General features: G+C 35.3%; 5 protein-coding genes across 8 annotated transcripts in view; 3 read left to right on the top strand and 2 right to left on the bottom strand.

The window, feature by feature from the left end:
• The first annotated feature begins 773 nt into the window (after positions 1-773).
• Positions 774-3,747, top strand: Aub (aubergine). Its single transcript, XM_076892988.1, has 7 exons — positions 774-884; positions 1,041-1,249; positions 1,342-1,527; positions 1,608-1,778; positions 1,856-2,135; positions 2,222-2,577; positions 2,649-3,747. The coding sequence occupies exons 1-7, from the start codon at positions 818-820 to the stop codon at positions 3,696-3,698; spliced, it is 2,319 nt and encodes a 772-aa protein (XP_076749103.1). The 5' UTR covers positions 774-817; the 3' UTR covers positions 3,699-3,747.
• Positions 3,748-4,989: 1,242 nt separating this feature from the next.
• On the bottom strand, positions 4,990-8,710 carry LOC143426201 (kinesin-like protein KIF18A). Of its 2 annotated transcripts, none has more exons than XM_076899456.1 (2): positions 5,883-8,710; positions 4,990-5,677 (listed from the first exon to the last, which is right to left on the bottom strand). In XM_076899456.1, the coding sequence occupies exons 1-2, from the start codon at positions 8,489-8,491 to the stop codon at positions 5,632-5,634; spliced, it is 2,655 nt and encodes an 884-aa protein (XP_076755571.1). In that variant the 5' UTR covers positions 8,492-8,710; the 3' UTR covers positions 4,990-5,631. The 2 variants fall into 2 exon arrangements, with proteins under 2 accessions (XP_076755571.1, XP_076755580.1); XM_076899465.1 differs by having other exon boundaries at positions 4,990-5,712.
• A 140-nt stretch (positions 8,711-8,850) lies between these two features.
• LOC143426227 (coiled-coil domain-containing protein 130 homolog) lies at positions 8,851-10,546 on the top strand. Its single transcript, XM_076899502.1, has 5 exons — positions 8,851-9,025; positions 9,200-9,515; positions 9,632-9,892; positions 9,983-10,115; positions 10,179-10,546. The coding sequence occupies exons 2-5, from the start codon at positions 9,204-9,206 to the stop codon at positions 10,412-10,414; spliced, it is 942 nt and encodes a 313-aa protein (XP_076755617.1). The 5' UTR covers positions 8,851-9,025; positions 9,200-9,203; the 3' UTR covers positions 10,415-10,546.
• A 37-nt stretch (positions 10,547-10,583) lies between these two features.
• Lamtor4 (Late endosomal/lysosomal adaptor, MAPK and MTOR activator 4) lies at positions 10,584-11,479 on the bottom strand. Of its 2 annotated transcripts, XM_076899588.1 has the most exons (3): positions 11,281-11,479; positions 11,076-11,185; positions 10,584-10,991 (listed from the first exon to the last, which is right to left on the bottom strand). In XM_076899588.1, exons 2-3 carry the CDS (start codon positions 11,145-11,147, stop codon positions 10,752-10,754), a joined length of 312 nt encoding a protein of 103 aa, XP_076755703.1. In that variant the 5' UTR covers positions 11,148-11,185; positions 11,281-11,479; the 3' UTR covers positions 10,584-10,751. The 2 variants fall into 2 exon arrangements, with proteins under 2 accessions (XP_076755703.1, XP_076755693.1); XM_076899578.1 differs by lacking the exon at positions 11,281-11,479 and having other exon boundaries at positions 10,586-10,991; positions 11,076-11,257.
• Positions 11,480-12,405: 926 nt separating this feature from the next.
• The window catches only part of L (zinc finger protein Lobe), a 65,597-nt gene continuing 62,525 nt past the window's right edge, over positions 12,406-15,477 (top strand). For both annotated transcript variants that reach the window (XM_076899426.1, XM_076899442.1), the window contains exon 1: positions 12,406-12,544. In XM_076899426.1, coding sequence (XP_076755541.1) covers positions 12,505-12,544 — 40 coding nt within the window. In that variant the 5' untranslated portion in view covers positions 12,406-12,504. The remainder of the gene's footprint in view (positions 12,545-15,477) is intronic.

Consider the following 15,477-nt stretch of genomic DNA (forward strand, 5'->3'; position numbering starts at 1 on the left):
AGGCAGAGCAAAAGGCCGTGGACGAGCAGGAAGAGGCCAGGATGAAAGAAGGCAGCACTCTCAAGCACCTAGTCAACCTAGAGAATCACAGCCACAGACAAGTGCTTGGGGTCGCAGAGCTGGTCCATCTTCTCAGTCGCAGCCAGGTCCATCACAAACGCCGTACTCAAGACCTCCGACTGTTCCACATACACTACAAGTAATTTTTAAAGCATTTTAATACATTTGAATGTTCATTATTCCTTATGGATTAAGTAAAATAGAGTTATTTGAAGTTACTGCAATTATTAAATTATGTGCTTGATTATAAAAATTAGTATAAAAATTAGTTAGCAATTGCAAAGTCTAAGTATGACTTTCCTGTACAGACTTCCATTCATCAGAAGCTAAAAGGTATTGAGAAGATTAGTATTAGTATCATTCTCCTTATTAAATATTTTTTGTAAGGTAAAATAATTCCAGTGTTTCAATTATTTTTAATATAAATTTTAGTTTTGTTTCATCTAATGCATAGGCTGTTTAAATTAATATTTTACCATTAAATATATAAATTTCTGTTAATATTACAGGGTGCTGGGAGGGTTCCAAGGCTAGGTCCGAGAGGAGAGGAGGGTCCAGGGCACAAAGAAGAAAGTACCTCTGAAGCGATGGAAGGTAAGTTATACTTTTTCACATGGTAATATTTATTATTATTATTTATTGAAATATGCTGTTTGTTATAAAAACTGTGAAGGATATGACTTATTCATATGTGATTAAATTTCTAGTGTGTACAGAAGGTGGAGATGCTGGAAGTGGAATAGTGGGAAGAGGAGCTATGCGAGGTAGACGTGTGATAGGTCCAGAAATACACACAAGACCATCGCATGTAGTATCCAAGAGAGGTTAATACATACAGTATTTTCAGTAACAAAGTATGGGACGTATAACTATGATCGTTATATGAAAAAGATGTTTCTGTTTAAGTTGTTTTCATGAAAATGTACTTCGTTCTGTACATATAAACAGTACATTGTACACATAAAATTGAACATTTTCAGGTGTAACGGGAAATAATGTAATGTTACACGGAAACTTCTTTAAGCTGCTTACAACAACCGATTGGTGTTTGTACCAGTATCGAGTAGACTTTGCACCAGAGGAAGACCGAACTATGGTTCGAAAAGGTTTACTTAAACTCCATAGACAGAATCTAGGAGCATACGTGTTTGACGGAACTGTCATGTATAGCAGTAGACACATACCGGAAGTAAGAAATTTTGTATAAATTGTAGTCTCTTCATCATTGTTCTAGTTTAATGTGTAGAACGTAAACTTGTAACAATGTAAATTTAATTACAGCAACTGGAGCTTTGGTCCATAAGACAATCAGATGAGGCCAAAATTAGAATTACTATACGCCTCGTCGGTGACATGAAAAGAGGCGATCAACATTATATTCAATTTTTTAATATAATTATGCGAAAATGTCTGGAACTTTTGAAACTCCAACTTGTTGGACGCGATTATTTTGATGCCCGTAGTAAAGTGAGTGCATTTATATTGTTTCTTTCATTACTTTGTATAATGTACTCATAATTTGTTTAACACAGTCGTAATTAAAACAGGTGGAAGTTCGTGATTTCAGATTGGAACTTTGGCCTGGATATCTCACGTCTATAAGGCAACATGAGAATAATATCCTCATGTGTGCTGAAATTGCACATAAAGTCATGCGTCAACAAACTTTATTAGATATACTGAACGATTGTTTCCAGCAAAGTAAACGGGACTATAAAGTTGGAATTTTTTTTATCGACGATATATATTTAGGTTCAATTGTAATATTTGTGTTAAAAATACTGTGTATTTTTAGAAAATATTTGAGAGCGAAGTTGTTGGTTTAGTTGTACTCACTGACTACAACAACCACACGTATCGTATAACAGATATAGATTTCGATACAAATCCCACCTCGACTTTCCAATTAAGGACTGGGGACAGAATATCGTATAAAGATTACTATAAAAATAAATACCAAATCAGAATTAGTTGCGATTCACAGCCAATGCTTGTAACAAGAGTGAAGCCAAAAGAGCGTCGTGCTGGCCGAACCGATTTGGTGTATCTTGTTCCCGAACTGTGTCGCGCAACAGGTACCCTCTTCTAAATTCTGTCTTTGCATAATTGGATATATTCGGAATTGATTTTGTTACATTTTGCGGCGGTCAATTTTGTGCAGGTCTAACTGATAATATGAGAGAGAATTTCAACTTAATGCGTGCATTATCCTATCACACTCGTGTGTCTCCGAGTGTGCGTATAGATAAATTAATGACATTCAACAGCAGATTGCGTTCTGAAGAAGCAATAGTGCAAGAACTGAATGAATGGAATTTAAAGCTCGATGATAGATTAATCGAGATACCTGCACGTCTTCTACCATCAGAAAAGATTGTGCTAGGTGGTAATCGAACTGTTTCTGCTGGCCAGTTTGCTGATTGGACGAGGGAATTACAACAGAAAACAGCGTTCAATCCTGCCCGATTGAGCAATTGGGTGTTAATCTTTATAGGTCGCATAAGACACGATATTGAGGTAACATTTGTGAAATTCTTTCTTCACTAAGCACTGTTATAATTATTGTCATAATGTATATTGTTTTTCAGTCATTTGTTGGTATTCTTCAACAAGTAGCAAATGGTATGGGTTGTAGAATTGATAACCCTAGACTTTGGAATCTCAATGACGATCGGTCCAATACTTATTCAGATGCTATTGAAAGAATAATGAGTACTTCTAATCCGGAATTAATCTATTGCGTGGTATCAAATAATCGAGCCGATCGATATGGTGCCATAAAAAAGAAATGTATAGTCGACAGGCCAGTACCTTCACAAGTTATGCTCGCCAGAAATCTCACAGCCAAATCTATATGGTCAATAGCTACTAAGATAGCGATTCAGATAAACTGCAAATTGGGAGGTGCTCCATGGAGTATTGAATTGCCACCGATCAATTTGATGGTGGTTGGTTTTGATGTATGTCATGACCCTAATGATAAGAGTCGTGATTACGGTGCAATGGTAGCATCATTGGATAGAAATTTGACCCGATATTTCAGTGCAGTAAGCCAACATAGATCAGGCGAAGAATTGTCAAATGAATTTTCTATGAATCTTACGAAAGCATTACAGAACTATAGACATGTAAATAAAATATTGCCGTCGCATATTGTAATTTATCGTGACGGTGTAGGTGACGGTCAAGTACCTTACGTATTTGATCACGAAGTGGAACAATTAAAAGCTAAACTAACAGATATATACGGACCGACACCTGTCAAAATGGCGTTCCTGATAGTCACGAAACGAATCAACACTCGTTTCTTCCTTAATAATAATAATCCGCCTCCAGGTACAATAGTCGACGATGTGGTTACCAATCCCTTAAGATACGATTTCTTTATTATACCTCAAAGTGTGCGACAAGGCACGGTATCACCGTGCGCATACAATGTAATTATGGATACTACAGGGTGGAAACCGGATCAAATGCAAAGAATGACATACAAGTTATGTCATATGTACTATAATTTTTCCGGAACCGTAAGAGTACCTGCACCTTGCCAGTACGCTCATAAACTTGCTTTCTTGGTGGCACAATTCATACGTCGCCCACCAAGTACACAGATGGACAGTCTGTTATATTTCTTGTAATTCTTTACAAGCGGTACCTCATTCCGTACAAAATGAGGAGCAAAGGTTATTATGAACAAGGTTATTATGAAGCATACAAAGAAAGACAAAGATTATTACAATATAAAAAGTTTATTTTTTATGAAAAATAACTCTATTACTTATGTAAAAATATAAGTAAATAAGTGTACTTCTTACTTAATAAGTATTATAAGATATTTTCGAAGTATATTTATATACTTTTAAAATCTTTTGTATTACGAAAAGATTTATTTCATTTTTGCTTTTTTTTTTAAGATTTAAACAGTTTTTTTTTAGCTATACATAACTTACGTAATCTACTTCAGCAGTATTTTATCATTGTTTTTCTATTGAATCGTGTTATTATACGAGGAAAAAGTCTACTTGCATTCCTTTCTTTTCATTATCTGGAAAGTGAGAGATTATTTAAAAACGTAAGAATAGATTTTTTATGTTTATCCACAATTTTTCTTTTTTTATGTTTTTTAAATTGTTCTTATTATAATGGTCTGCTGGTATTTATAAATCACACATTTCCAGATATCGAGCAATAAAAGTGTTGCTCACGTAAATACGTATTGTATAGGAATAGAAAGCCAAGATTACACGTTTAAGTTTTCGACGTTATTGCTACATATTTTTATATTGTTTCTATTAAAATACCACCAAAAAATTACGAATATCACAATCGTACCTCGCATACTATTAATTAAAAAATCACTGTCCTATATTGTACCTGTGAAGTTTCACATGAAATATTTGTTACTTTTCTATAAAATATTCAAAGGAACTATTTTTATATGTAAAAAAATACAGAAAATGTCTGTGTATATAAAAAGTATATATTTTTTCTATTAAAATCCTATGTTTGCAACATAAAGATATTTTTGCAGAGACTTTGTGAAGCAAAACAAAATCATAGGATTTTATATAGGAATGCTTATTAACGTACTGTTGCAGTATGGATTAGAAAGGCCAAACTTTGAATTATGACCGTTTCTTTTAACATATTACAAGAATAATTACTTTTTTTTTTAATTATAGATTCATCAGTTATTAATAAGATTATGTAGGAAAAAGGGATGGAAAAGGAAAGTTGGGGGTAAAATTTGGGAGAAAGTTTGCCGTAATTTTATGTAAGTTGATTACTACACAAGAACTGGATAATTGACTCTTTCGCCATCGTATAAATTCACTTTAAATAAATTTACCCGTGGCACATTTAGTAAAAATAAATCGCATTTTTATGGAACGGGTAAAATAATGTGGAAAAAACGTGACCAAATTCATGCATAAATAAGTGTGTAATCTTAATTTGCATAAACAGAGAATACATCTTATACGTTAAGATACAATTTTTGGTGATAATTGCAAATCTAAAAGTACAGTAAATACATTATGTTGAGAATTTACAAATTACAAGCTAGAACTATAAAAACTAAGAATCAAATGGCTTTTAATTGTACTGGTCTATGTAATTATATCTTTTTATTCAATTGCAGTTACAATGTCCCGTGGGTCAATTTTCTGTTTAAGGGTGTTATTACGATTATCGCGTCACGGTACTAAATATGAAGTAAAATAATATGTATATTAATATTATTCTATTTTATTTCGTATATTTTGAAATCAGTCTATAAAATAATTTATCGAAACTTATATGTTAAGAAACAGTACGAATAATGATCACTTTTAACGAAGAAGTATATTCACATTTTTCTCAACTATGCTTAAATAATACTATCTTTACGTTTTCGAATATTTTTCTTATTACAGTACATCATTATTACACAAATATGATAACATTGTTCTACGCTAAAAATTTTTTTATAGTTACAAATTAAAATGTCTATAACTGGTATTTTCTGCACCTATGTTACTAATTAAAATAGTTACATAGTCGCCATTGCGTTCACCATATCCGCCATAGCTGTTACAATGCGGACCGTGTTGAAAGTGGTACCGATACTGGTTCGGATCTGCAGCAATGCAACAATTTCGTTGTTATCTGTTTCTAATTAAAAACAGTGAATGATTACTTTTAGAAATTAGAATGATCTTGATATATATAAAAACGAAATATTAATCGTTGTCCTTGAACAATTTCGTTTAATGGGGAGAAGTTAACCAGTGTAAAGAATTAGGAAAAAAAGAGAATGTACTTGTCATCATGTTAACACTTACTTTTCTTTTCCATTTGGCTTTTGATATGGATGCGTTGTCATTAATCCTCTCCTTTCTTTTTCTCTTACTATTTTTAATGCAGCATCAGACATATTCATATCGAGATTATTTTTTTTTATATTGTCTGCTTTTAATTTATTTAGTATAGCTATACTTTTGGCGCTCATTGATGTTACATGTGTTTTTGGCAAATGTTTATTTTCTTTACCTTTTGCTACTAACGAGCTCAGTATAGCATTTTTATGTTTGGGAGATATCTTTCTTACTTGCTTAATAGGAGTTTTTATTAGTTTTATATTACTTTTGTCAGATAGCGTACGCTTCTTAGGCTTATCTTGTGTACAATTTACAGTTTTAAACTTCTGTCCTCTACTTTCATCAGCTTTAGAATCCTTTACGCAGTTGTTAGAATTTACATTTATAACTTCAGGCGTTGTAATGGATATATTTCGTGTCTCGAATCCTTTATCTGTTTCTGGACAAGATGCATTAAATGTTAGATTTAATGCATCTTGATTACAATTAGCTTGATTTTCATCATCTATGGGATCTAGCGAGTATACAGGTACAGCATTGTTGAGAGGATCCATTAACTGAGTTACACTGAGACAAGTCAAGCTATGAAAGCATTCCTCATGACTGAACGTTTCCATGTCTGACCATTTAATATTTCTTACTCCTTCTAACAATTTGATTAATTGTTTAAATTCTTCTTTCATTGTGTCTGTCATTGTTCCATATCCACTCATCATGTTATAATAATTTTGTAATGTTGTACTCATCATTTTAATCATTGAATAATAAGAATGCATTTCGCATTGTTGAAGACTGCTTACTTTCTTTGCGTGTTCGCATTGCTGTTGTAATCTGGACTTTTCTATTTCGTGAGTTGTTAGTACAATCATATCTTCCAATTTATTAAGTTTCTTCAATTTTATTTCCGCATTTAACTTTTGTATTTCAGTCTCTACTAAGCAAAGGTCTTCCCACGCTGCTTTAATTTGTATTTTCAAGGAATCCCTTTGTCGTTCAAAATAATGCAAAGATTTATTAACTCTTGATTTTCCACTCGTATTGTGCTCTTCAGATGTCAGAGCATCAACAGTTGCTGTTAGATTGTGCAATCTTTCATCTGCTGCTTTTTTATACTGAATTCTACAGCATAATATTTTGTCTGCACTTTCCAATGAAAGGACTTTTTCATTTAAACTTTTCTTTTTCTGCAGTAAGTCAACTAACTTACTACTAACGTTCAAAGCATATTTATCTGTCTCTGGATCAGTGCTTACAGTGTCCTTTGGTTCTTGGGATATTGGCTCATTGGACCCATTTTCAAATGCTAATAATTTCTGCTTCAGATAATTTATTTCCTTCTTTTGTTCCTCCACCATTTTTATATATGCAGTTACATGCATTTCACATGATATAATATTTTTCTTTATGTGTGTTTTAATCTTTTTGGCTCTATCCGCGTATCTTAATGTATTATACGTGTCTTCATAACTAAAGTTAGAAGGTGCAATGTTAGCTATCATAACTGTCTGACAATTTCCACCTAATGAGTCTTTTAAAAGGCGGGTCAATTTAGAATCTCTGTATGTTATATGTTTTGCACCATCTGCCAAATTATTGATACAATTTCCTAGAGCCAATAGAGACTTGTTAATATTTGCACCCTCTTTAAACCTTGGTCCTTTGCAACCTGTAGCCGAAGCTCTTTCAGACCCAGCTAAATCAATCATAGACAACTTAACTTGTCGCACTTGACCGTCCAATTTGTTGGCAATGTTAATATAAACTTGAAAAACAGCATGACTTCTGCTGCTTTCTTCGTTTGCGTCGGTAGGATGTTGAGTGCGATTTTTGTTACCCCTCGCTAAAAGTGTTAATAGCTCTTCGGCGTTCTGAATGGCAATTACTTTGAGGCCAGCAACAATTACCCCACATCTACCATCGTCCCTCAAATGCAACGGTCCAGATTTCTGTAAAAGATCTTGCACATTCTCGTTATAAACCTCCAGGTACGTTACACCTAAATTGAATTCACGATGATCGCTTTGTTTCTCGATTTCAGAAAATAATTCTGCCACTGTCCTATACGTAATACCAGGATCTTCGCTGGTACCGAGCATAGTGTGCGTTTTCCCAGCGCCAGTAGCTCCATACGCGAATACAGAACAATTATAGCCGTCCAGAAGATTACATATTAAATCTTTAGTGCTCCCTTCGAATACGTCAGTGTTATTCGATGGCATGTCAAATATTCTGTCGAAAATGAACTGCAATTCTTTATTTTGCTTTTTAAGCAAATCGCGACTCTTTTGGGCCACGCCGTGATAAAAAAATGGATTCTCCTCCTCTTTCGGATCGAAGATTAGCATTTTATCATCAACGACTTTTATAACAGTTTTGGAATTACTCTGATGTTCGCGTTCATTTCGCGGTCGTACCCTTACAATTACTTTGATACATGTTTGGGAATCAGAGTTGGTTCGACTCACTGAAGATGTGCTCGGTTTCGTTCCATTGCTGGAGAATCGTCTCTTCGTAGTCTTTTTCGCTTTACTCGGTGAAAATGCTTTCGCTAAATCTCTTTTGTTGAACACCATAGTCGACGATACCAATTTCTGCACAAACAAATACAATTCACATCACATCAACCGTTGGAAGCAAACCGTTTTGAAATTCAAATTGCTATACTCTGAACTTCTCTTAAGAGACAATCTCGACAACATTAAGTATACTTATACCAACATTCTAGAGAATTTTTTCTGGCCAAAATTTAATTATATTTGTTATGACATGAGGCGTGCATTGAACATATTATTATATATATATATATATTTATATTATATATATATATATATCAATATTTATCGGTTAATTATTTATATATATTTACAGAAACTGGATGTGATTACGTGAGTACTAGTTACAAACGGTTATGCGATCCCTCTAGTAGCGAATGCAGGAAACCACCACAAATGCATTTTAATCTAGTTCATTGTCAAGAAGAAGTGTCTACTTGAGTTCGTCATAAGGCAAGAAAGTAAACAAAAGTACGTCAGAGTACGTCAAACGAAAACAGAAATAAGTATACGTATCGAAGTTTTGATTTGACTGGAAACGTATTAAGAATCAAGGTAACGATGATAAATATTGGTGTGTCCATACGTTAATATAATACCATTTGTATCATTAATAATTGTCGATGATAAAGGGATGTTATTTCAAGACAGTTCGCAAAATAATGCATTTAATACGAATTTTTATAATGTAATGCCACTCTGTAGTGATTAGCTCTTTCAATTTTGCAGCACAATGGGAGAACGTAAAGGAACGAATCTGTATTACCCACCCGACTATGATCCACGGGTTGGTGGACTTAATAAATTTCACGGCACTCATGCTTTACGTGAAAGGGCACGTAAATTACACATGGGGATTCTTATAATTAGATTTGAAATGCCATATAATATATGGTGCGAAGGATGCGGGAATCATATAGGAATGGGTGTTCGTTATAATGCGGAGAAAAAGAAAATTGGAATGTATTATAGTACACCTTTGTATCAATTTCGCATGAAATGTCATCTGTGTGACAATCATTTTGAAATAAAAACTGATCCTGCAGTAAGTGTGCCAAATTTTAAACTTTGCAATGCAAAGATTTATTATTTTTGCATGTTTTACATGTTTATTTTTGAAAGGATATTGAATTATATCTAAACAAAAATCTTTGCTTGTAGAATTTAGATTATGTGATAGTGAGTGGTGCAAGACGTCAAGAAAATCGATGGGATCCTAAAGAAAATGAACAAGTTGTACCAGAAACAAAGGAAGTATCCTGTAGACTATATGACGATGCCATGTACAAGCTGGAACATGGTATAGAAGATAAAAAGACAGCAAAATCACGGGATACTTCATTAGAAAGTGCACTAGCATTGAACGATGCTACATGGAAGGATGATTATACTTCTAATTGTGCATTGCGTTCAGCATTCAGAGTATGTTTGATGTATATAATTATTCATTAGTTTTATGTTGCAAATGTTTTGATTATACTGATCACTGATAAACAATAATTACTGCGATAGACAAGGAAAAAGGAGTTGCAAAAGAAACAAGGTCTGGATCAGATGTTACTAAAAAAAAGTGGTCTTAATATTGATTTAGTCAACGAACATGAAGATGATATAAAATTAGCAAAATTATTAACGAATAAAAGAGGTAAGTTACTAAAAAATATAGGCAGAATTACAAAATACTATATATTAATTTTACGTATTGTAGACGTGAAAAAAAATGGTCATAATTCTTTAAAACGATTAGTTTCTGTTGTCCGATCTAGAGGAAAGTTAAAAAATGTATCACCTTCTATATCAAACAGTAGCATTAGGAAACAAACGGATCAGCCACCAAAACTCCCACAAATAACTCGTCAAGAACCTTCATCATCAAAAACGACTAATGCATTAAGTACATCGTTAGTCACTTATGATACTTCCGATACAGACAACGATTCATAGCATTTTGTATTTCTAATAAAAATGTATATATATGTATATATGTTATGTTTTGTTTATAAAAGTACGCATTAAAAAATGATGTAAATTATTATATGTAAAAATAAGACATTCGGACATAATATAACAAATTTATTAATATTACATATTCACTTACATTACTTCATTATGATTTATATATAACGAAAACAAATTTGACGTACAATGACTTATGCTTATTTAATTTACATTTTTCTTGCAAGTTTTAATATCTGTGGTTATATTTGTTATCACTTCAACCAAAATTCATATTAGTATATTTTTAATTTTACATTGTATAAATGAATAACATATTACTTATTTATACATCGATAAGAGGTTGTTCTATGATTGCAGTCGTCGAAGACGCTAATCTTTTCTTTATTACGTGAATTTTCTTATTTGAGAGGCAAATAATGTAGCAATGATCCGGATACGTTATTGATATTTTATCGAAAGTGTCATTGTTTGGAAATGCTTTGGGATCAATTTTATTGGTCATTGTGACTAAACCTATAATGATGTTTGCAATCCTCTCATCGTTCTCCAGTTCTCCTCCAGACTGCAATAAAACGTGCAAAATTTATATAGTAATAATTTTATAGAGCTTTATAGATAGTATTAAACTGTAACATAACAGAGTTACCGTTAATACAGCACCGTCCTCTGTCAAAACCAAATGTCCAATTTGATCTGGTATACGTTCCAGCGAAAGCATATTGTTTCCACTTTAATAATTCAAATATCCGAATTGATCTGTAATAGAAAACTCGTACAAGAAGCGTTTTCACGTTGTTTTAATTTTTGTATCGAATACTTTATTATCTTTCACTGGACATTTAAATTCTAACCTATCCAGAAAAATTGATCCAGTGCATCAAACGTATCGAATGTCAACAATTTTCATTTAGAATTAGTAAATGATTCAAAACAGCCAAAATTTACAATATCACTGAAACAGAAACAATAACAAAGTGAAAGTAAACAACAAGCTGTAATAGTACACAGTTTATGTATTTCTCTGTTATGTAGAGTCCTCGTCGGTAATGCAGACTTTCCTCTACACGTAATACGGTACTAAAAAGTATATTAAAATTATCGCGGTAATGTATCAGCGAGTGAGAAATTTCTATAATAAAATTCAACGTGGAAAAATAAAAGAAATTCAAAAAATTATAATTAAAAAATATTATCATTTAAATATATTTCATTAAAGTCATGGATACATGAAGAATAATAATCCTATCAATTGTCATTTATCTGCTTTATTTGCTTCAACATATAATTTTTTGAAAATCGAGTCACTATAAAATTTCTTAAAACCGAACGACGGATAAAGGGTCAGAATAAAATGGGTCAGAATAAAATAAATTAAAATCAAGTAATGTATTCCAATCATAGAAAAGAACATATGCGTAATTATCGAATTAGATGCGTTTAATAACGCAGCATTGCCTTCGCGTAATTTCAGTATTCATTTATTTTCGACAAATACTTGTTTCTTTTTTCGTCGAAAGGTAGAATTGTGCGCAGGCCGCTATCAGCGACCCACGACGCATGCGCGGTGGGGGTCCAGTGGTTCTCTGCGTCAGCGTCGATACGGTATCAGGTACGCTGTCATTCGTTCCGCGCCTTCCGACCGCGCTCGTTCCGTATCGATGTTGTGCCATACTTAAACGTACACTTATACCGAACCACGTGAGACCACGTGGTTTCCGGTGCTCGAACGGTTTCAAAAGTCCGCGTACTCGAGTGAGAAAGTTTTCGATATTTCGCTGGTGGTTCCGCGTTCGGAAGATTATCGAATCGTTCATCGATCGGTTCTGAGAGTCGATCTTTCGATTCTCGAAGATGTTACATTGTGGCGCCATGGTTACGGTGCGTGGCTAACCGGGATCGTTTTTTTATTTTCTCGTTCGAAATCGCGGAATAATCTACGAAATTACTTGAACACTAACATAGTGTCGGTTGTTTGTAGTGCATGGGTGGATCGAGTTCCTAAGAGGAGTGCGAAATGTGACTGATTCGTTGTTGCTGATCTATTACTGCTAGCCGGCCAGCGGAGTAACGCTGCTATGTCCAGGAGGAAGCAGGCGAAACCTCGATCTCTGAAACGTGAGTACTTCGAATCTTTTCGTTCGTTATCAGATACGTAGGAATTTCATGAATCAGCTTTGGAAACTCGCGTTTGTATAATGTGCGCGAACGTCCAAAGTCGCGGTCTCGTCGCGCGGACGTTTCTCTCTTCCTTCATTTCTCTTCTTTGTTCCATTATTTGGGCGGTGTTTACGAATTCGTCGTGTACGCGATTACGACACGTGACCGCGCGAGTCGCGGTGCGTTTATCGCGGCCTTGAGTATGTTTGGCAACAAGAAATTCCCGATCGTACGAGGATCATTTTTCCTGGAATATGTTTTTCTACGCGGATGCGGTTTTCCGGCGAGGATTTTGAGATGGGGTCAATTATGAAACGAACCGAGACAACGATCCTATGTGTCATCGTGAGAAAAGTGGGGAGAATTGGTTATTGCGACACGCTTTTAAATTAAATATGGCGTTTGAATGGTAAACATTGTTATTTGCAATGAATATATTTTCAGTACGCGTTGATACAGGTTAAGATTTGTGGATCGATTAGTTATTTATCGAGCAAATTCAATACATGTCGCTGTTGTGTTACACTTAATCACATTTAGAAACCTAATATTGACATACTACTGAATCTATTCAACAAATGAAATATTGATTTAATAAGTTCAATTTACGTCACTGTGAATCGTGAGCGTTATTTATCTTTTATATATAATATTTCTTAAAGATGTTTTTACACAACCCCTCGAAACACGTTATACAATACGTATATGTAAAACAGTTTAGGTAATTACGTTAGATTCGTCAAAATACTTGTGAGAAATAGCACAAGTTAAGCCTCGAATCGAGCCACACGATTCACTTGGCGATTCCTTCTGAAATGAAAACCAGCGACTGATTTCTTTAAATCGCCCACGACAAGCGAACGCTCGCAGCGAGGCACAGGTGTCCGTATCGAGCAAAAGAGGATGGGAGAAAGAGCCACCGAGAGGAGAGAAGAAGAATTTCCCTATTGGATGAATGATGTAGAAGGTGACAAGGCTGGTTACAATGGAGAAAGAGCGTACGAGCAGCTTGCTCTCATCCGGAATGATCCGGGCATACGTGTGTTCCTGGATAATGGGGATAACGAGAGGGAGACGGAGCCGCGCGTATTTCGTGTAACAGAGAAAACCATAGATAACAGGCTAAGAGAGAGGAAAGGCAGGGAAAACGAACGTAACAGGGTAAAACGGAGAGAGATACCGCGGATGAAGAAAGGAGAGAGAGTGAGGGGGTTGAAAGAGAGGGCAGGAGGATCAGCCAGAGAGGGAAACGGTGGTAGGTGGTACGTGGCGAGCCTCTCTGGTAGAGAGAGAGAGAGAGAGAGTGAGTGAGTGAGTGAGAGGTGAGTAGAGGGGTGGGAAGAGAGAGATAGAAGAGGGAGACAGAGTCAGTAGTCAGCCAGGATGGAATTAGGTGGAAACCCGCGGGACTGCTGCCTCTCCCCATGGAATTCCCGGCCTCTGTAATCACCAGTTCTCCTATCCTATCCAATTCTGGTCGCACTACTCCCACCATCTCTCTTGGTCCCGCCGTTTCCTCTATCGTCCCCTCTCTGTTGCTCTTTTTGGCGCATCGTCGTTTCCACTTTTTATTTTCACCATCTTTCCTCTCTTTCGCTTTCTATCCGGATTGAACTCGTTCTTGCTCCTGTTTTTGCACGATGTTCCGGGGTGGTTGCTTTGCGTTGCTTTTCACTTCTCCCGCCCGGCTTTCTGCTCTTTTTCTTCTCCCCAACGGTTCTTCTTTTAGTCTCGTTGTCATTTTTCATTAGGTTACCGTACACATAATGTCACGTTTTGATTTAGTTTGTATTATAGCAAAAATATACTTGCTAGAAAATACATTATCGATTTCATCTTTCCATGCAATTAATGCCAGGGTACGAATGTAATTTGACAATGTAACCACGAGTTATTTAAACATTAAATTAGATAATATCTTGTATTCGTTAGTAATGATGTAGTATGATTGAACTATTGTTGTAGGAGAAACGTTTTATATCGTAGAGTATCCGTTTTAATGCTGCCTCGGTCGTAAGTAGAAACAGACAGATCCGAGACAGACATCTAAAGAAGGAGAGTAGTCAGCACACCTATGCATCTTACAGTACTGATTGAGTAAACTTTAGAATTCTCTCAGTTTAAACTATGTCATTCTTAAAATAATTAAGCAACATATTTCTCTTTTCTTTACTTTATATAATTTCGATTAACCGAAAGATTGCTAAAGACGATAAATGATCTGTTTCTTAGAAGTCATAAAATATATATCGTTGCACGAATAGCCAGTTTCTGTGAAGATAAAATACGAACAAATTTCAGATCGACACAGTATCGATTCAACAGCGGATAAAGTTTGCTCAGAACGAATCTGAAATAAAATTCAGTAGTACAACTCGACGCATAGCTGCTACCCAGTAGTACAACTCAACAAGTGCCGCCACAAGGCACTACTTCAGAACGATGTAGCAGCTCCCGAATTTTTTTCGATACACTGCGTTCTCATCTTACGACGAAGCAGTTAATCTACGAGCAGTAAAACTCTGAAGATTAGAAAAAGAAGCGTAACACGTGAAACGTCCCCGTAACTCTTAATTCCAGTGGTTCGCATGAAAATATACAAATGTCAGCGTCGAAGGAACGGGGAGAGGTCCGAAGTACCCTAGAAATCGCGCGTTTCCGGCAAAAGCAATTCGATGTCGTCCTATCGGATCAGCCAGCAGAGGTACCACCACCAGCAGAATCGCGGTGGAACATCACGAACACGCGGTTAGCCACGAAATAGCAAGCCTGGCCGATAGCATTGCGAGCATCGGTGATATAGGGTGTCGCTAATTAATGCACGATAATGAACCTGGGCGCAACCGAAGCTGTATTAATGGATTCCAATGCCCGTCATAACGTGGACGATC

The sequence above is a fragment of the Xylocopa sonorina genome, chromosome 1, assembly GCF_050948175.1.
Source record: "Xylocopa sonorina isolate GNS202 chromosome 1, iyXylSono1_principal, whole genome shotgun sequence".
Classification (NCBI taxonomy): Eukaryota; Metazoa; Arthropoda; class Insecta; order Hymenoptera; family Apidae; genus Xylocopa; species Xylocopa sonorina.